Below are 22,445 nucleotides of genomic sequence, written 5' to 3' on the forward strand. Positions count from 1 at the left end.
AATTAACAGAGTTAGGGAGGCTAGAAGTTAAGGGAAGATTTCAGAAATTTAAAAAAAATCATAACAAACAGAAAAATGAATGAATTTAGTAATTTTTTTTTCAATCTGCTCTAAAGGATATACTTTTTTTTCAGAAAAATAGATATATTTTTTTATTTTCAATAGAAAAGTTATAACTGTTTTAATTTTTTAATCGTCAATTGTAATGATTTAACAACCCTAAAACTATTTTTTTTCTATACACCTTTCGATTGATTATTTCAAACAATAAAAAAATTGCTTTCGAAATTTATGTTTATACCTTTATTTTTCAGGCAGATACAAATTTATTTACCTTTTTACTTTTTATATTTTACTTAGCCCTTACAAGATATTGCCAGGACAAAAATAAAAAATCTCGTTTGCTTTGTCGCACTCATAGTACTTATAGTGTTTAGGAAGATACTTGAAATCGTATAAGAACCAAAAGTCGGCATCTCCTGATTGTGCAAGTCGGCATTTCTTTATGGAGTTCGGGCACACTAAAGAGATGCCGACTTTTAGTTTTTATACGGTTTCGACTATCTTCGTAAACACTATACCGAAGTCGTGGACAGCTCGTATGCCTAATGTCTATGACAAAGATAGATTATTTCGTTCGCTATTGTCGCACACATTCCACCGTGTTGTTTTTGTAGATGCACGTGCGTCAGTGCAGTGCACGTGTTTCGTTAAAATATTGTATGCCACACATCCACTGTTAATCTCAAAAAGGCAAATTAGTCCAATTAAACAAGCCTTTAAATCGAAATTTGATCAACTTGGCTGAATTGTTGATAGTTAGTTTAAGGTATATTATAACAATAAGTGCGAGTAGTTTTTTGTTCATCCCCCGGCCAAGGGTGAAAAAGATAAAACAAAGGGGTTTTTCAAGATAACTCAAAAAGGGTAAGAGCTTGAAAAAGCCCTTTGTTTTATCTTTTTCCACCCTTGGCCGGGGGTTGAACAAAAAATTACTCTCACTTATTGTTATAATATACCTTAAACTAACTCATATCAAAAATTCAGCCAAGTTGACAAAATTTCGATTTAAAGGCTTAGTTAATTGGACTAGAAATGCAAATTGGTATAAGGGTCGGAAAAATGCGCTTTTCAATTTACTTGTATACCAACATAATCGCATTAACAGTATAAGGCAAATTATCGGCACCTTCAAATGGCGGTAATATAATTATTTAAACCATTACAAACTCAATTTCCTCGATATTAAGTAATGTAAATATATTTGTTATTTTAAGACGAAATCGCGTTTCATTATACAAAATGTCTCATACGTTACAAATAAATGCGGACTATTCGACCACATCCATAATTCAAAGGAAGTAGGTAACTGGGTTACAGTTAGCCGTTGACCCTAGAAAAACCATCGCATCTAGCACACTTTTGTCACTAAGGAGCTTAAACTAAGTCCATTTATTCGTTGTGTTCATATAGCTGATCGATACATAATTGGTAGCATTGCCCGACAATTTGTAGATATGATTTTCGGGTCACATACGATGTTAGAAGATGTCTATCAGATAATTTCAGTATTAGGATACGTTGCAATTACTATTATTGTCGCATCCCTCAAAATATATCGACTTAATGGTAGCAGCATTATTGGTTTCCACTTGGAAAGGCACATATTTGTTCTAGATTGCATAAATTTCCTAAGAAAAGTGTAACCACCAAACCACCAAACTTTGTTTCATTTTAGTACTAAATTTTTGAAAAAGAAAGCCATGAGTTTTCTGAATAATATCTAACAAATATTCAGCTAATACTACAATAGACTTGTCAAACAATTCTGAGACAAATGATTATGTTATAACGTATTTTCCTGTGACTTCTTGTCTACCAAAGTAGTTATACGAGCTAAAAAGAAACTTATACAACTGTAAGTTGTAATCAAGTATAATGCAACTTTAATGATAGAATTACATGGAACAATACTTGACAAAAAAATCGATAAGTAAACCACCTTCGTTCCTTTAGAAACGCACATTTTAAATGAGGAAAAAGTGTCAGAGTTCGTTCGGGAGTTTTAGAAGAAAATAAAACTGTGACCCAATAACGAAGGAAAATGTTAGTAGAGAATATAGAGGCAATGAAATGTGAGAGACTTCTTGTATCTACTGAGGATATCAGAGTACCAATTTCAACATTCAAGTTTACTTAAATAAAAAAACGTCTATTGATCCTCGAAACAGAAGATACCTGGCAAAATTTGTAGATGTACAGGCTGGTATATTTTCGATGGGATTTCAGGGTATCTCAGAAACTACTAAAGATATAATAAATCTGACACCACGTTTTCGAGCTCGATTTTCATAGCAAACTCAACTGTCAAATCAGAAATTTGCTATCTTCATTTGTTTCTGAGTTACAGGGCGTTTCTCGTTATTGTGACACTTTTGAACATGTCTATATCTCAGTTGTTAAATAAATTAGAGTTAAAGTGAAAACTGCTCAAGACTAATTCTTTGGCGTAGAATTGAATGCCGGTATTAGATTTTTAGTAGATCTTAAAATTCCGGAGTTATGACCCAATGTTACAATTTTTTAAATGGAAATCGTGACCTAAAAAAATGGAGATTTTTGTTTGCTTTTCAGCAATATACCACATGCTATAGTTATTTTTCCAAACACAGAAGAAACGGGGTGTTTTATATATAAATTCGATCCTTTTTTACATTTTAATATGGCTGGCTATGAAAATACATACAAAACTATGATTCTTACTTTTACAAAACTCATATCTGTTGTAAAAATATGACGTTTATTTAAAATATATATTACAGATAAGAAAAGACGGAGTTTTCAAAGTTTTATTCCACTTCAACTGAAGTTACAATATTAATCGTAAATTAAACAATAGTAAGTACCTACATCAATAAAAACTTTCAAAAATTATAGCTAAATGTTCAAATTGCCGTCCCTCAACTGTCACACATTTCACGCATCTTCTGACAACGCTTCGGGTAGCATTCATTAAATGTATAGGTATTTGAAATATTATTAAAAGGAATTTTAAATATAATGTCTTTTAGAAAACCTCAAAGGAAAAAGTCCAACGGACTCAAATCAGGTAACCTAGCTGGCCATCTGATCGGTCCGTTTGTTCCTATCCACCTATCTCCTAAAATTTCGTTAGTATTATATTATCACACGAGTATATGTTGTGCATTTAAAATAAATGTCATATTTTTACAACAGATATGACTTTTGTAAAAGTAAGAATTATAGTTTTATCTGTATTTTCATAGCCGGTCATATTAAAAAGGAAAAAAAATATAATTTATATATGAAACACCCCGTATCTCCCGTGTTTGTAAAAATAACTATAGCATGTGATATATTGCTGAAAAGCGGAAAAAAATCTCTATTTTTTTAGGCCATGGTCAGCTACGATTTCCATTTAAAAAAATATAACTTTGGGTCATAACTCCGAAATCTTAAGATCTACTAAAAATCTAATACCGGCATTCAATTCTACGCCAAAGAATTAGTCTTGAGCAGTTTTTACTTTAACTCTAACTTATTTAACAGCTGAGATACAGACATGTTCAAAAGTGTCACAATAACGAGAAACGCCCTGTAACTCAGAAACAAATAAAGATGGCAAATTTCTGATTTGACAGTTGAGTTTGCCATGAAAATCGAGCTCGAAAACGTGGTGTCAGATTTATCATATCTTTAGTAGTTTCTGAGATACCCTGAAATCTCATCGAAAATGGACCAGCCTGTACAGGATTTTCATTTATATTTTGACACCTAGGTAGAAGTTTTATTATAAGAATTAGAAAAAAAATATGCAAAATTTTTAGGCTTTTCCAAAACAACCTTTTAAGACATGTTAAAATAAACAACTTAATTTCAAAGCGAGATCGACTTCAACTTTTTGAGTGGAACGTTGAAATTTGCTCACTCTAGTCGTAATGTTATATATTATTGGAACCAAAATAGTTGTCAGGGACTTTTGTTGTTAAAGCATTCATCCTTTTAGTTTTTCGTGACTGGAAACAAATTCCAAATAACTCATATTACTGATAAAATTGAGAACGAAAATATTAAAATGTTTCCAAATTCGACATAATATTTTAAGGAAAATTAACTGTTTATCACTGGTGCCTTTTTTGGAGAGAAATTGACGGTTTTGGGCCCTCTCCCGATGTTCTAGAGACTATCATATGTTGCTAGACGAGTATTTTTATAGTAACAGTATTGAATTCCTTAATTTTCTTTTAATTGTTTTTTTACATTAGTCGAAAATTTGATAATATTTAAAAAATCTTCTTGAAAATTACAAATATTTCAGAAAGTTATAAATTTCATCCTGACAATTCTATACAGGTAGAGATAATTTAATTTTACACAATATGGAACAAAAAGGAGTAATTGGTGTAATATATTGATTTTTTTAACTCTAGAAGTTTGCAGTTCTTATGATCTCAAGCTGTATCAAAAATTATGTCGAAATCTACCATACTGGGAACGTTACTAAAATTTTTACAAACCCTATCAAGTACCACTTTTTTAATTCGCCGTATATTATTAACATCACGTAAACCGTTGGTAAACTTCTATTCTATAATGTTTGTTATCTGCAAATATATTTTATTTCCATAAAAAGCTTAGTAGCATGGCTTTTTACCTGGTAAATCTACTGTCTCCAAACTGATGAGTAGTCGGAAGTTAGGTAGATGTGGTGGCAATTTTGGCGGATTTCTATTATATTTTTCGCATCTCGTTCAAATTGTACAATCCGTGGTTGAAAATTTCATATATTTAATAAAACATAAAACGTGACACAGGGTTCGATACTTGACCAAATGTATTTTTATTCTTTTAAAGTCTACTTCTTGCTGCATGCTGATGGTTAGAATGTTCTCTGTAATGTTCTTATATAAAATTGTATGTCACATTATGCTTACATCGCACATTAATTATAGCATTCCTAGACCAAATGCTAGATCTAGTATTATAAGACATTCAATTTTTCTTTACCAAACAGTAAACGATTATTCTACTTCCATAGCTGAGCTCTTCTGCATTTTATTCATTTTTCACGACTTTTATTGTCTATGTATACAGATATTGTTGTTGTGCTGTTTTCTATTCACTTACAACTGCATTTTTTAACATTTTTTTTCATTTTTGTTATTTTTCTTTTTTGTCGTCGTAATGGTATTGTTATGTACACATATTTTTGTTTTGCTCAGTATTTATTCACCTATAACTGGGAGTAATTAAATGAATGTAAAAATACGTAGTGGTACAAGTTGAAGACTTCAGAGAATAGTACGAGAAAAGTCCAAAAACTGCTGTATAGAAATTCCAAATTTAAATGAAAACATTGCACCTAAATTTTTTCTGTAAATTTTAAAATATGGCGAAGGAGCCAGGACTTCTATGGATATTGATTTAAACATACTTTTTAGTGTCACAAGAATACGAGACTGGAACCTTGATATATAATTTATCAATTTTCTAGTTAACTATATGTTAGATACAGTACAAAAACAATGTTTCTTTCATCTTATCGCCATATAACGGACCGCGACAAAAGAAAATTCCGAAATTTTCCTCAAATTACCGTGATTGTTTCCTCGTGAATCAAAGAAGCACAAAACTTAGAACCCAGTCGCGTGTAGGGCATAAATTATTACCATTGTCTCTGAGCACTTTCGCCCAACTGGATCGACCTTGACATTGGGATTGTTTCACTTCCAACCCTTTGTAACAAACAGATTTATTATTAAATCGTTCGTGCAGAATTCGAAATAAGCGACTCTGACTGTTATTGGAGTCACCTTCGATAACATCTCATTATTATAATTTCGAACATTAGCGACGAATTAAAAGCAAAAGTGCAAAAAAACAATTAAGATGACAGCTAGATAAGGTGTTGCGGAATATGAGGTGGCTTTGCGTGATGGTAAATTGACAAAAAAAAAATAGTATTCAGCTTTCGTTGAACTTAAATAGCGTCTTGGTTAACGGCACGATACATTTTTTGTACAAGTAGGTATTCAGCGTCGAGGTAACATTTGTTGACACAATCCATAGCAGGTCAGATCAAAATAGTCGAGTTTTTCATATAGTGAGAACGATAATTTCAGAAAAGTGATTTTCAACTAACTGTTAGTATCTCGAAAATAGTTGAAGTTGTTAAAAAAACACTAAATAGAAAAAAGTATTGCAAGTAAAAATTCTTCCCATTTCGACAATGAGATATTCGTGAGAAAAAAATTACTAGAGAACCACTAGGCAATGTAAACATACAGGTTGCTTAATAAGTACTTGTACAGACTTTAAAGGGTGAATATTTGACTAATTTTAAGATAAAAAGTTCATATGAACATGGGTCGGCAACGGCTTGGTTCTTGAGGTAGAGAGCGTCAAAAAAATATGTTAATAACTTATTTGTAGAAGTAGTTTAGTCTTAGTCTTGTAAATGATCTAAGATTGGCACATCGCAATACAATCGATAAAAGACACATTTTTTCACGTATTTTTTTTTCAAAAACTAATGATTCAACTTATAAAAATCTATCGCCGACTTAGCTTCAAACCTGTTTTTTACAAAACGACTGCTTTCGGCGACAAATACTGAGAGTACCTTTTGTACGTTAAATTGAATGGGGAATAGGTGTATTTAGTCAAAAATGACATACAGTGCAACACAAGAAAGTTATGGCTAATATTTGAGTTTCTTATCATCGATAATCCCAATTTCCCGAATTTCGTCATATTGCCGTGTTACTAAACAGAAATATAATCAAAATACCAAGCAAAAAAATGTTTTGGACGCTCGGTATCTGTATCTGTAACTTTTATCTTAAAATTAGTCAAAGATTCACCCTTTAAAGTTTGTACAAGTGTTTAATAAACACCCTGTATGTATATCTATTTTTTAATCATTTTTTTTCATGTGAATGACAGCCATTTAAAATATAACACCGTCTTCAGAATTGAATTATCTTCAATAATTTCCAAGAAAAACCCATATCCCAAGATACATCGATCACCCGTGCTTATCAATGTTCATTGATGAATACCAATAATCTCGAAATTGTCACTTTCTTTGTTCGCCTCTGTCGTCTTGTGTAAAAGTTTGCAGATAAAATACCAATCCACGCCATAGAATTAAGAAAAAATATGTCCTATTTTCATTCTTGACTTTTTTAGCGATGCTCCTGTACCGTATGCAAATCTTATGTTCGAAAAGAGAATATTCAGAGGTAGTAATTTTGCACCCCCGACATGTGGACAAGTAAGTATTACTTTATAATTATCTTTAACGTTTGTCTGAAAATATAACAGAAAGTTTTCCGTTTTTATTAAAAATTCTAAAAAAGTTATTGGTGAAATAATGGATTAACTTCTTTGCAACTGTATAGAGAGGTTCAGGATGATGGAAGGTAACATCAGAAATAAAGGTTATCTCATCGGAACTAAGTTCCATTTACTGAAAATTACTTTTTGTCGATTAATTTTAAACAGAACACAAATTTGTCTCACCCTTCAGCACACACTTTAGTGATTAGACAGTTGTTTCAAGTTTAGCTAAAAAAAATAGATAAGTAATCTAGCTTTACTCATCTTTTATATTTTCAGATCAAGCATATCTTTTACCAATATACCATTTTAAAAACGAATCGGCTCATTTTTTATTTCCAAATTGTTCTTAGCCACACGTTCAGCTTTCCTTGATTTACCTAACGAGAAAATTTATAATTTCTGTTGCCTACAGCCTAAATGGAATCCTCATTTTGCGTATGCCAAACTTCTTTCTCGAGATGAGGTACGTACAGAGTAGAGCATCATTCACGCACCAGCTATGCATTTTCTTTTTTTCCTTTATAAATAGGAAATGTGCCGATTTGTATATTAATATCTTTGGTAGTTTCGGTATAGCATACTCCTTAAAAATGTAGATGTAGAAAACAGAGTGACAGATATTTCTATATAGAACATGTAAAATACATTTACGACGTTAAATTATAGCTTATAACTAAGTTTCAAGTACATACAATATTTTTAAATATCTCTCAGAATCTTCCACGTAAATTGATGAAACTTAAGTTAATGATTTTTGAAATGTAGGTTAGACACACAAATACGTTAACAGTAGCGGAGATATGGAGAATAATTAGAATACATAGGATTTTTAGTTTAAAAAATATATATCGTCAAAATTTACAATTAGGTATATAAAGGAAAAGGTCCAAAAAAATTACACACCAATATTTTTTTCACTTTTAATGATTCCATTTAAATTTCTATTTCTAAGAAAAAAATTCAATTCAATCAAATTTTGCGATGTAAGTTAATTTCAATTTATTAAGATTAGAATAAAATTAGCACAGAGAGACAGCTCGTTCTTTGCTCTATTACCTAGTGAAGTTTGTTTGTTCTTTTTTTTAACGAGAAATTTATACTGTAATTGTAATACGTACCTTTTATTACATACATCTTCCATCACAAAACGCAGCATTCATACTTACATGTTCGACCATGAGTAGGTACGTTGAATCATGGCATTTTCTGTAATTCACACAACATAACCTTACATATTTTAAGAATCTAATAACAACGGATAACAGAAAAGAGTAATATAATATAAAATAACTTTTTATTAATTAATTTATTTACTACTGTCTTGATTGAACGTATCTACTTCACACCTAGAAATACTCGTAACACCTGACTGATATCCGTACTGAATCAGTTTTACCTTATCCATATTGCTTTAAAAAAGCTTTCCACAGCGTTTTAATACTCATACTTACTCACCACAAACTAGGACATCAGATAAAAATGCCAGGCTTTAAAATTAAAAGCACATTTGATTGCCACGTAATAATAAATTGTTGTTTCTTTATCTACAACGAATCACATGGCAATTTGATTTCAAAATGTAAGGCTGTTTCAAATGAAGCCCGAATTTTTTTAGGTAAAAAATAGAATTGTATTTGATATTGTAACTGGAATAGTGAAATATTTGATTTGAAAGCACAGTTAAAGAAAATTCGGTTGCAACAGGTAATCTAAGCAGCAAATTAAATCACAATATACAGGATGTATCACATTAATAGCTCAAATTGAAACAGCTGCAAGTATACGATAGTAGAAGCAAAAAAGTCTTAGTAAACATACGACCGCGAACGAGCCGTTTACGAGATATTTTAGAATTTGTTGTTATAGTCTTTCCGATCTCAATTGAGGATCAAAGAGTTACGCAGCATGTACCAGCTTCGGTCGCTATGCAGCAACTTGGGATTGAAATATTTGAAAAACTTGTTCCCATATTTATTTTGCCATATCCATATACGTGGAGGTGGTAGAAATATATACGCCCCGTTGAAGAATGCGCGCGCGGTCAAACGGCGCACAAACACAGCCACGCTGGGCGACTGGGCCATAAATTTCAGTTGTTGACAAATTGTCTAGCAGTGCAGAGCAGCAATGCAGAATTATTTTATTGTTGATTATTTTTATTTAATAACTTTTCTAACCTAAACTAACAAACTTTCCTCATCTTTTCCCGCAAGGATATGTTCATACCTTCCCGTTGGTTTTTGCCGAGCAGTAATATATTTTAATGAAAATGTAAATGTTCTTTGATAATGTCATAACCAAAATTTACCATCAATATAATAAAAATGTTTGTAAATGTTTTTGGCCAAATGAACATATAATAGAAATTTTCTACACATTATACAGGGTGTTTCTAAAATAGGGTTCCAAACTTCTACTGCGTTTATAACTCATTAAAATAAGCTAAAAAGTTCCTATTAACATGTGCCCTAAAACGCACCCTTAGAAAGATATATGCCCTTAAAAGGGCTTAACAAAACTGTTTTTTTTTTCTGTTATTGACAAAACGGTCGCAAATAAATAGAAAAAAATGTAAGGGTCTTACATAACTTTTTACGTTAAATAACATGGGCTACTCCGTTTTTCGACATGCAAATCATATGCGTCCATTTAGGTTGGTGAAGGGGGTTTTCGGCCCGTAATTTTTTTTATTTCAATTTTTTTACAATTTTCTCTACAGATTTATAAAATCTTAACAATTCTACTAAAAAATATTATCTTTGTCCAAATCGATATTTCCAATGGTTTTCGAGTAAATTGAGTTTGAAAATTACTCTGCTCTTTAAGTTATTAGGCCAAAAATTACAAAAATCTGTTTACCATGGCAAATAAAAGACTGACGTTGCCACAACGCTTAACAATTTAAGTTATTGATAAACTGTCAATTGAGCTTTGCAGTGTTTAATTAGTAAAAGTGGTGAGTCCTTTTAAGGGCCTATAACTTCCTAAGAGTGCGTTTTAGGGCACATGTTAATAGGAACTTTTTGGCTTATTTTAATGAGTTATAAACGCAGCAGAAGTTTGGAACCCTATTTTAGAAACATCCTGTTTACAAATTATTATTATTTTTTACCTTTAGCAGAAAACTTTTTTAGTGACGCCTAAGAAACTCATTAAATTTTATTGCTAGGCGTTTTTATACATGTTCAACTGACTTCGGAAAGACTATACCAGTCACCACAGACTTGATTGCATACTCAAATTAGTTTGGAATCTCAAATACCACACGAGTGTCTAGATCTGATCAGATATTTCTGATTTTTTTTTCGAATTCAGCGAGTCAAAGTACTATAGACATACTTTTTTTATGACACTATATACTTAATTGCTTAAATTTTTTAATAACATATCGGCTTCATATGAAATAGTTATACTTCACACACTGTCACACAATAAACAAAGTGTTGCCGCAAGTGTTGCAAATTGCCGGTCATCACACAATTTTTGTTTTACAAACCGAACACCAAACAATTTGATTGCAAAGACATTTTCCCAAAATCTGGATTTTTTTTTAATATCAAGCTACTGTGCTATGATCTGCACTTCACATGGTGTTTAATATCTTAAGTACCAAACTTTCAGCGATTGCTTTGCACTAGATGCGCGCATAGCTATAACCATATTAACATCATCAGGAAAGTCAATGCAACCAACTAATTCGGTTATCTTCTACAGGGTGACGGAGAATCCGCAGCCGCCAGAGCAGCCGAAGCGAAGCGCAGAGCAATGGCCAGGAGGAAGGCGAAGAACCAGCAAATCCGGGCGACTCAGCTGCGTCTGGGTTCACCGCCCGCCATACCCGGAAGAAAGCACGAGAAGGTGCAGACCGAGCTGTACCTGGAGGAGATCTACGTGAACCCCCCAGTAATCGACATGTGTACGCAAACCGACTTGTTCGTTGAGAGACCCGTGTCTCCATTCTATGTGCCTGCCAAGATTGGCGCCGACGTGGCCACTCAGATTTATCCTGGAGAAGTAAGTAGTATCGCATTAAATCTAGACATACACCTAGTTTGACTCAAAAAGCTCTTGGTGCTTGGACCATCTACACGTTAACAAAATGCTGTCTTAAATCTTATCACCCCCTTCTAGCTCTTCGACTTCGATGCGGAAGTGCAACCGATCCTAGAAGTCCTCGTCGGCAAAACCATTGAGCAAGCCCTCATAGAAGTGCTGGAAGAGGAAGAATTGGCTGCTATCAGAGAACAGCAACGCCGATTCCTGGAGATCCGAGCTGCGGAAACTGCCGAGGCTCTACGATTGGAGGAGAGGGAGAAGCGGCTCGTGAAGGAGAAGGAGAGAAGGATATCAGAGTTGGAGGAGGGTATTAAAACGCAAAAGGAGATGGAGGAAAGGATAGCAGCTGCTGTGCTGATGCAGGGCTATATGGCGAATTTGCTGCCGTCCGTTTTGGAGGGATTGGAATCAGAAGGATTCCTCGTGGACTCTATAAAGAAAGGTACCTACCTAAGAAATGATAAATAAACTCCATGCAGTTATTTACCAAATAATTGGTACGACTTTTGTTTATAAAAATAGAACTACGAGTTATCTTACAAATTTGGAGGGGGTTTTTTAATGGTACATAAAAAACGTTATTTCCAAGAAACAAAACCATTGTAGCAACAAATCGATGATTAAAATTAATAATAATCAAAATTGTGAACCTCGGGAATCGTCATCAACATATCCGATTTATCCCCTCACTCGTTTGTCAGTTAAACTCTGAAATAAGGTTACTAAGTATCGCAAATTTATTTCTAGATTTCGCACCGAGTATATTTACTCTTCAAATCTCCTCTTTAAATTTATCAACACCCTGTATATTTTTACATTGTTTTATGCTAAATATTCCGCAGTAGTAAATGTACCTACATAACGCTCGCATTCCATTTTACAACGCAACTACATAAAAAAGAAATTAAGGAAATAATTTTCATTAATGAAACATGTAAACTAATATTTTTGCTTCCTCATGTTTTGTAACTCACTTCCTGTTTCTAAGACTTAGGAAATCACTCTAGCATTTCCAATAAATATGGATTTTTCATATAGATGTCGACGAGTCATTCATGCCGTGGTTGATGAAGGAAGTCACGCAAGAACTTCAAGAAATGGTTAGCAGTAGGGATGTACTCACAGGTAAAGAACAAAATAAAACTTTCGTAGTTAAAAGGATAAATCATGTCATATAATTTGTGTCATCTTTTATTTGTAATAACTTTCCTGTAATATCGCACTAAATGGGAATAAAAAACGTTGTTACATCACAGTCCAACCAAATTACACTTGGATAAAAATGCGAAAAACCGGTTTTTATCTGATTTTTCATTTTTTATTTCTCATTTCCGCAAAAATAATTTAATTTTGACGAAACTTGGTGAATGTATACCTTTCTCTATCTTAAATAACCTCAAATTTTTTTAGATAAAAAAATCAAGAAGTTTCTGAGATATTCATTTTTTCGGCCTGAAATACTTTTTTTCAAAGAAAAATTCTACTTAAAAAAATCATCGTACAGAGTTCTGCCGGTAATAATTTTTTTCGTTTTGACATATACATTTTGGTGATATAAAAAAATCTGTAATAACAGTTCAAAACATCCTCAAAAATACAAAAAAAAATAAAAAATGACTTGCAACAATGATTTTTTCAGTTATTGTCGATAATTTGTTTAAATTAAAAAGCATGTAGAGTGCCCGGAAGCGTTAAATATGCTTAAAAATCAATTATGTGGGCGTCGCGGGGTTACAAGCTGAANCGTTTTCAAATAAAGCCAGAAAAAATTAAACAATTTTGCAAAATTTCAGGTTTTTCCGGATATCTCCGGAACTACCCGGAATTTTAAAACTTTCTAAACGGCATATTGTTAGGTATAAAAAACACAACTTTTTTTCTAATCTGAGCCACCCCGTATCTTTTACCGTTTCCTAGATGCTAATGTTATCCCATCCTTATCTTGGACACACTGTATATCTATGAATTCATCAAACTTTAAAAAAAATAAGTATCTACACTAATCGATCCTACAAAAAAAATATTATTTATTTTATTTATTCACTATTCCACTTATGTTTATAGCAATACTGTATAAAAACAGTTTTGGGTCAAAAAATGAGACCTTTTTTTATTTTTTTCCATAGAATTGAATGGTGTAATCAGTTTTTGAATGTTTTTTAATTTAAACAAATTATCAACAATAACTGAAAAATTCATTGTTGCAAGTCATTTTTTACTTTGTTGCATTTTTGAGCATGTTTTTGAGCTGTGATTACAATTTTTTTTATTTCACCAAAAAGTATGTCAAAACGAAAACAATTATTACCGGCAGAATTCCGTACGGATTTTTTAAGTAGAATTTTTCTTTGAAAAAAAAAGTGTTTCAGGCCAAAAAAATTAATACCTCAGAAACTTCTTGATTTTTTTACCTAAAAAAATTTGAGGTTATTTAAGACAGAGAAAGGTATACTTTCACCAAGTTTCGTCAAAATTAAATTCTTTTTGCGGAAATGAGATAAAAACGAAAAATCAGAAAAAAACCTGTTTTTCGCATTTTTCTCGGAAACAAAAGTTGTAGATTTTTGCATGATCTACAACTTTTGTATTGGATACTTTTCTGTTTGACGTCAACTTTCGCCAGAAATCCCAATGATACAATTTTTCATAACTTTTATTTTTTTTTTCGTTTATCATAAGCCCCTTTACCATTTCCAGGTAACATTTTTTTTCCCTCTAAATGAGTTATTTTGATCGGTCTAACATACATATTTGATGCGTAAGCTCTTAGGAACAAATTACATTTTTATTTCTAAATCAATAGTCATCAGAAATAATACAGTTTCATTCTATTTATTCCAATAATCCTTTGCCTTATGTCATTAAATAGATTAATAATAAAATTATTTTAAATGTCCCCTGTTGTAGATATTGTCAGAGAAATTTTGGAAAACAGAGCGGAAATATACGCCGCTTTGAACAAGGAACCAATACCCGAACAAGAAGCCGAAGAAGGTCCAACAATCGACGACTTGATTCTGCAGGACCACCTCAAACTGCAACAGGAGATTGCAAAGAAGAGCAAAGAGGAAGACCTGAAGTTCGAACTCTAAAAATTATTTTCGGTAAGAGACGAAAACCGTAATATCTGAACTAAAAAAATGTAGAACGTAAGACTATATGGGTGTTTAGATGCTGAACTTTACAGTGTCATTAATGTCAACGCAGAAAATCTATGGCCTCAAATAAGAACCGTGGGGAATTTCTGAACAATTAAGTTTTAATATTGAAGTCGTGTAGTCAAAAATTCACTACAGTTCTGCATTTCAGAAATTTATTAATTATCGCTTGCTATTATCGCTACTTCAGAGATACCTAACTTCCTGGATGAAAATAAACTTATTTATTAGTAGAATTTTGCTTCTTAAAGTTACAAGCTCTAAAAAAATGTTCATCTTGGGCCAGGCAAACCTGATTATACGAAATTTCATTGAAATATCTAAAAAAAAATAGCAAAGTTATATTGAAAAAGAAATGGTCCAAAAGAACGTTTCGAATACCCGTAAGGAAACAAAATTGTACTAGGTCTCTTATGTAAATTCATCCATTTTCGTCTAAGAAAACTTTGGTAGTATAGCCTGTTCGCTTCCGGACACCCTGTACATAATTTTTCGGACACCATCGTGTTTCTCCCGCACCTATTCCTCCCAGCCTGCGGTTTTTGTCACGAATCACGAATTTGTCACCCCTATAGCGAGGCAGTGGTGCAGATATCCAAATGCCTTTCTAATAAAGGCCATTCAAAACATATTATATCACAATATGAATGCACCTCTGCCGCTATTGCTGTCACAGTTTCTTTATTAAGTGTAACGTAACACCCCGTCATTTGGCAAGTGTTTCACGGCTGCGGTTTCTGTGCGCTATAGTCAGGGAGCAGAACGTCAAATAGTGCAATGGATTTAAAAAATGTAGGCGTTTGTTTCAATGGATAACTAGAAAGTGAAACAGATGTGACATATTTGATTTTAAGATTAACAAATAACTTCTTGACTTTTTTGCTAATGTTCTTATTTTATTTCTTTCATATAAAACACATAACAAATTATGCATAACCTCACTTCTTCCATAAAGCATAATATATAATAGATTGACCAGACAACACAATATTTGGACTCTTTCTTCTTCTTCTTCTTTCATTTAGTACCGGTAAAGGGCGCTCAAATTTAAATTTCAGCAATAAACGCCTACAAAGGACAGGTTAACTTTTCCTTTTTATATTTACGCTTAATCTAGTCAAAAGAAACCAGTAGTTGTCAGTTTACATCAAACTTCGATATTTTGGTGTGGGTGAACTGTAACATAACCCCAAAATTATAGTTTTGTTTGATGTAGACATATATTCGGAATTACTTGTAAAAGAATATGAGATATAATCATAAAACTATGTTATTTTGATATCTATTTAAATAGAAATATATATTTTTTTTAAAGATAAAGAGGTGATGAAAGTTAAGAAAAATATATATTAGGTTATGGGCGAAAGTTAGGAAACCGTTGAATAAAACAAGCGTACTGCGCATGGTTGGTAGTAAATCTAATAACAAAGTAGTATGGAAATAAATACGATCCTATTCTAAAAAAGATAAATGTCTAGAGAAAATATGGTAGCAAACCAAATACATCAAATTCATAATCCACCACTCTAAACACATAAATATTGCTTTTGATTAGTCAAACTATATAATAAGGGTTTTTTGGCGAGCCAAACCACATCAAACCCGGTTAGCTCGAGTTTGATTGTGTTAAGAGTTTGAGTTAACATTTGACAGAACTCGCAAAAATTCTTTTGGTTTGGATATCTAATCAATAATGAAATCGTAACCTATAATCTATGATAGTGCTCGTAGCTCAAGTTGTTTAATTATTTCTTATATACTATAGTTGTTATTCCTAATCTGAAATGCAGATCCATGAAAGAACGTTAATGTATGGTTATTAAATCAAAATGGGTTTACCTTGTTCACAAATATTATCTATTCAAACGCAAATGTATCGTCTAAAAGGAAGTTAATAAAGATCTATACAGTACAATATATAAAATGCATATTTACCATCTAATAAACGATTAAAGTTTTTTGGATCCTCGATTACTATTTTTTTATTATCAATTTCAAATATTACTTTGTATTTTTTGCAGTGAATCCATTACCAAATTTTTTTATTTACAACTTAACCTATCCAAACCTCTAAAAAAACGAAGTAGTGACTACTAGGTACGAAACAGAAAATACATAAACAAAGATAGAAATATTAACTTAAGATCCAAACCAACCCACAAGCCCGGTTTGATGGTTAGGCAAACTCTGCCAAACCGGGTTAACAACATTTCTCGCCAAAACGGCAAACCGCAACAAACTATAGTTAACCGGGTTAGCGGTTTTCTCGCCAAAAAACCTTTAATATCAAAGAGAAAAGTCCAATAATTTAAAGAATGTAAAGTACAAAGTTAGCAGCAGAAAGCGTACACTGTAACCACAGATATAAAAAAAATGTAGACTGCGTTAGCTGAATACAACTGGTGACCACAAATTCATGACGAACCTAGAATGGTCACAAACTTTGTCACCTGCTTTTCGTAAATTTTTACTGACAAATCTAGTTTGGTCTGTCATATATCGAATAGTATTTTAAAATTCACACTTTGTTTAAGTTTCAAATAGTCAACGATTCAGTTTCTCATTTACTTCACATTGGCTGAAATTCTGCGGTCATTTTTAGGAACCCCGCCATTATTCCATGTCTAGAAATTGGCCTCAATGATTTGGGATCGAGGGGGATTATCCCTCTTTATCCTGCCTCATCTCGTGTAGGCCTGGACAGCCTTCGTAGGTGGGCCCCATCCGTCGTCTACCCCGACCGCAAATGCGGCCGGTGTAGGCGCTTTGTGGGACCTCCTTTTGTCCTGGCTGGGCCCCGCCGGCTAGGGCCCTTTCTTCTGGCGCTCTTCTTGCTTCGCCGGCTCGTCTGTGTAAACCCCGGGGGTAGTGTCATGTTTATGTGTGGTATGGTTGGGTAGGGTAGTGCGGCTATGCAGCCTGGGATGCGCTTTGCTAAGGTGGCCCTTAGGCTAGCGCGGGAGGGGAGGGGTAAGGAGGGTATGGGGGGTGTGTATGTGTGTGTGTGTGTGTCGTTGTCTTCGTTTCTTGATCCTGGCTGTCTCTGAAACAGAAAAGGTTAGCGGGCAGGGGGGGGGTCATTGGGGTGGTCACCCAGGGTCAAAAAGTTGGTGTCTAGGTCTTTTGTGTTTGTCGGTCACGTCGGGTACGTAGTCAACGGCTTGCCTGAGGAGGGGATTGTCATGTCTAGCGGCTACGTCAAATCGTTTCTCCGCGTTTTGTCTTATTGTCTGTGTAGCGTTTGTGTATTGTAAGTCTCGTAATATGTCAGTGTTTCTTACGTACCAGGGCGCGTCGGTGGCCGTGCGGAGGGCTATGTTTTCCACAGCCTGTAATGACTTTAAGTGGCTTTTTGCCGCGTGACCCCACGCCGTGGAGGCGTAGGTTAGCTGCGGTTGAAGTACCACCTTGATAAGCGTTCGCTTATTCCTTAAACTGAGGGTGTTTCCACCTTTGAGTAAGGGATAGAGCCTAGCCCTGGTGGTCTTCGCTCGCGCCACCGTCTCCACGATGTGCGGTTTCCACGTGAGACGCTGGTCCATCGTCACGCCCAGGTATCGTGTTTGTCGATTCCAGGAGATAGGTTCCTGGGATAGTGTCAGTCTGTCGAGGTTTTGTGGGATTTTTCGTTTGGTAAAAAGGATAGCCGAACTTTTGTTGGGATTAATTTTGACTTTCCACCTGTTGCACCAGGTTTCAAGTTGGTCTAAGGAGTTTTGGAGGAGGGAGACGGAATATCTAGGATCTACGGATTGGGATGTGATTGTCAGGTCGTCGGCGTATAAGTATATGTTGGTGTTGGGGGGATGTGGGATGTCGGAGTTGTAAATGGTGTATAGGTGTGGGGACAGGACGGTGCCCTGGGGGACACCGGCCTCCATGGGACGGGTGGTGGAAAGGGAATCTTGGATTTGGATGCGGAATTTTCGGTGGTGTAGGTAGGATTTTATGAGTTTGGTAAAGGATATGGGATATTGGTTGGTGAGCATTTTCATCAGTAGGCCTTCATGCCAAACCGTATCGAAGGCCTTTGCGACGTCCAGGAAGACAGCACCAGTGTACTGTCCCCTGTTGAAGGCCGCCGTGATGTGCTCGGTAAGGCGAAGGATTTGGAGTTCAGTGGAGTGATTGGGTCGGAAGGCGAACTGCTCGTCTGGAATGACTTGCAGTTCTTGGGAGTGGGTTCTTAGACGGGTTAGGATAATTTTTTCTACCACTTTGCTCATAGCCGGGAGCAGGCTAATGGGCCGGTAGTTGGATGGGATGGTATGATCTTTGTTGGGTTTTGGGATAAGGATTATGTTTGCTGTTTTCCAGCGGGTTTTAGGGACCACGCCATATTACTTTGACAGATTACACCATCTAATTTTTTTTCTATAGTTATGACTACACTTATACATTATGGTCAGATGATTATTAGATATTTCCATTAGGAATACATATTATCAACTTGGTTTTAAATTAATTCCTTCATTAGTATTGCATCAAAAATACATTATATAACTGAATATATTGCAAAAATAGACTTCTGTATCATGTTAGATAGAAAATTGTTAAATCACCAAGTGCTGTAGACGTAAAGTCAAATACTGAGACGAAATATTTATAAAAAACTGCATAATTCATACTAGCAAATGTTGAACTTATAATAGGTTTGTTCATTTGTGTTGCTCGACACAGAGTAACTGAATTTACAATTAGATTGTTTCGACAGTTGACATAATTTAGAAGCAATAGAAGCAAAATCGGCGTAACAAATACATAAGTTGAGATGATTATTACTCAACCTCCGAAATCAATCAAGAAATCGGCGAGCTGTGAGATACAAACAAATAAGTTAAAATACGTACAAATTCTACCATATCTTAACTGTTAATGATACTAAAAATGCCTACTGGCATAAAGTATTACATTGTGTCTACTGGCAGAGAGCGACTACTAATCTCTAGGCTTTCGCACCAGGCGAAATAAACTTTTTAACTAATAGATAGGTAATAACCTTCGTCAGCAGAAACACCAGACATAGACTTATCAGCTATTCATCATCATCACAGCGTTCTCGTGGTGCTTTTACTGTTTATATCTGCTTCAAGCAACAGTAATGAACAGACTTAAAGAGTATTTTGTTCGTGCTTCCATCGACGTATGAGAATTCTGACCCATAGCTGCCGGACTATCAGAGCAGGAACCACTGTCCTCCAAACTAAACACCACCGCTAAGCCAAGGGCGTACTGGCGTGAAGAATCGGCCCTCCGAAGACACCTGTGTCGGCACGACTAATCGGCCGGCTGCGTACACCCGCTCCGTCACGCGACGATCCACAGCCACCCCTGATTAAATCCGGAAGGGCCCGAATGTTTGGTTATTAAATCTGGACGACGCAATTTAGTTTTCTGTTTGTATATGAATGCATATGATATGCATGGAACCAAAACTCTGCCAGTTTGATCGTTTGAAGGTCCATGCATTGAGTAGCAGTGGCCATTCCTTGATTAGCATTTACGTCTCACCTACACTCACCCAATTTCTGTACTTAAGACGCCAAAAATAGCTGAATCATTGGTATGTACTCTCAACTATGGTATAATACTCATGAGTACTATAATAAGTTCGAAACTGGAATATGTCTGGTGGGTATTTACTAGATATTGCCAGCGTAATTCAATGCCGGTCAGGGCATTAGTCCCTAGACTAGTCGTTTCCTGCAATATCATCAATTTGAGAAGATTTGCTCATTTCAGGTTTCAGGAGTGAAATATTATTTTTGTCTCTACCATAGATAAAAGCATTGGATTTTTATAAAATTCACTGATAACACCTGTGAATAAATATTTGCATATTGTATTGTTAGTTTTCAACAGATATACTTTAACCAGATAGTTGTTTCCAAAAAAATACGACATATTTCCTTCCCACTTTTAACTTTACTTTTTAATTTTCAGGAGATGGGACATTTAAAAAAATTCTAGAAGAGGTACATATTTTTAAATCTACTAGATGCACTCTACTTAAAATTATATTTTTATTTTACCCATATATATATTGTTTATAAAATTGTACATGTTGAAAGCAATAAATATATTATTTATTACAATTTTTTGACCTCTACCAAATCTCCTGGTCACTCTTTAATTTAGAAATAAAAAAAATTACTGAATACAAAGTTTATTCCTTAAATCATTTACAAGAACTGTCCTGTACTTAAGAAAATCTTCCATAAGTTTGGCATTTCCACTCTTGGCGAGGCCACAGTCTTTCAACTTGTTGTAATCACTCTCAAAAATTGTCAACTTGTAGTCCAAAAGTTCCAAAATCCACCCACTCATAGTTAATAGAAAATCTTCCGGATAAATATCACTAAAAATGACCGCACTATAATCCTGTATCTGTTCGCAAAAAAATACAAAAAGAACGGCTTTTAAATTAAAAGAAATTCCCAGATATCCAATATACAAGTCACTATTAAAACCATGATCCATAATAAATTTATAACGTTTTTGGTCTAGATTCGGACTAAATACATCCAAGAGGTTTTGTAAATCATACACAACAACATCTAAATTGTTTCCAGGGATGAAAAATCCGTATTCCATAAGCAACTTGATGTTGTCATGAGACCCGTAAGATATGAAAATTTGATCATATCTTTTATATTCAGTAAAAGTTTTAAGTCGGTAAACCAGCTTTCCTTCCTTTTCTACTGCTTCTGCTTCTGTCATAGCCAGGAAATGATGGTTAAACATGTCTAGGAAAGGACACAAGGCCATAGAAGGTTGGTCTATTAATACGTTCTCTAAAAGTTGTTGGTTTGATTTAACAATTTTAGGATCAAAATATACTGCCCTTGTATTGACCAAAACGTATCCCCATTTGAATAAATTCTCATCAAACACGCAACCGTCGACTTTACTTATCGATTTTTTCACCCTGGACATGCTTTCTGTGAAAGTTTCATGGGTTTTCTCGCTAATTATCCGCAGATCTAAGGGGTACAAGTTTATTTCCCTTGTAGGCGCTAACCAGGGCAAAAGGGGCAACTCCGAAGGTAAACTGTCCATGTACGCTCTCCATAACGACTTGTCCTTCCGTTTTTCGTTCATTAAGAAAAGCGTTAGCAAATCGTGTATTTTTAGTCCGTGACTCCGGGGTGATATCATTTCCTGCAGGTTTTCCTGAAGGGTATTGTACGTTATCATTAGATCGCAAGGCACTGCAATTAAAATGTCGTTTTCTTTAATTTGTCTTGATGACGTCACTCCTCGCCCTGTTTCAGGGAAGCCTCTTAACCTCAAATTTGTATCGTTTCGCCAGTTGTTGTCGACTAGCCACTTCGTTAAATTTATTGTGGTCAATTCATTGTCCATATTTAGAGATCTTACTGAATGTTTTCGCTTCAATCGCAATCGCCTTGTACGTCCCATTTCTTTCTGCAAACAACCACGTGACATAGTAAAGAATGCAATGATACTGATACCACAAATATTCATTATAATACGACTAGAACTATAAACAATAGACAAGTTGATAATAAATTGTCAATCAATAAAACAACGGCAGTGGTTCTGCCACGATTAAAAATCAATCTTTTAATTTCTTACTGAAAATATAGTAACAACTATATTAATATTATGAAACTACATTTAGTTACTTCAATTATACGAAGAGATCCAGAATGATTGAAGTGTTTGGAGATCGCAGCCTGTGCCTGTCTCTGTCAAAACTACAGATTTTTATATGCTAAAGATGATGTTAGAAACAGGCTGCGTTCCCCAAACGCTTCAATCAATCTGGACCTCTCTGTATATTTCTTCTAAAAAATGAGACATCAACATTTTGGGAACTACTTCAGCGCCCTGGTTTATAAA

The 22,445-nt window shown here is 34.3% G+C and overlaps 2 protein-coding genes across 3 annotated transcripts in view; one reads left to right on the forward strand and one right to left on the reverse strand.

Moving 5' to 3' along the window:
• The window catches only part of LOC108913017 (radial spoke head protein 3 homolog B), a 29,601-nt gene extending 9,042 nt beyond the window's left edge, over window positions 1–20,559 (forward strand). The window contains exons 4-10 of one of the 2 annotated variants that reach the window (XM_018718473.1): window positions 7,213–7,297; window positions 7,778–7,828; window positions 11,080–11,379; window positions 11,497–11,863; window positions 12,460–12,546; window positions 14,329–14,525; window positions 20,523–20,559. In XM_018718473.1, coding sequence (XP_018573989.1) covers window positions 7,213–7,297; window positions 7,778–7,828; window positions 11,080–11,379; window positions 11,497–11,863; window positions 12,460–12,546; window positions 14,329–14,513 — 1,075 coding nt within the window. In that variant the 3' untranslated portion in view covers window positions 14,514–14,525; window positions 20,523–20,559. The remainder of the gene's footprint in view (window positions 1–7,212; window positions 7,298–7,777; window positions 7,829–11,079; window positions 11,380–11,496; window positions 11,864–12,459; window positions 12,547–14,328; window positions 14,526–20,522) is intronic. The other variant, XM_018718481.1, reaches the window with a different exon arrangement.
• Window positions 20,560–20,697: 138 nt separating this feature from the next.
• On the reverse strand, window positions 20,698–22,001 carry LOC108913032 (SET domain-containing protein 4). The gene has a single exon (XM_018718491.1). The coding sequence runs from the start codon at window positions 21,999–22,001 to the stop codon at window positions 20,730–20,732; it is 1,272 nt and encodes a 423-aa protein (XP_018574007.1). The 3' UTR covers window positions 20,698–20,729.
• Window positions 22,002–22,445: the final 444 nt, after the last annotated feature.

This window comes from Anoplophora glabripennis, unplaced genomic scaffold, assembly GCF_000390285.2.
Source record: "Anoplophora glabripennis isolate ALB-LARVAE unplaced genomic scaffold, Agla_2.0 scaffold30, whole genome shotgun sequence".
NCBI lineage: Eukaryota > Metazoa > Arthropoda > Insecta > Coleoptera > Cerambycidae > Anoplophora > Anoplophora glabripennis.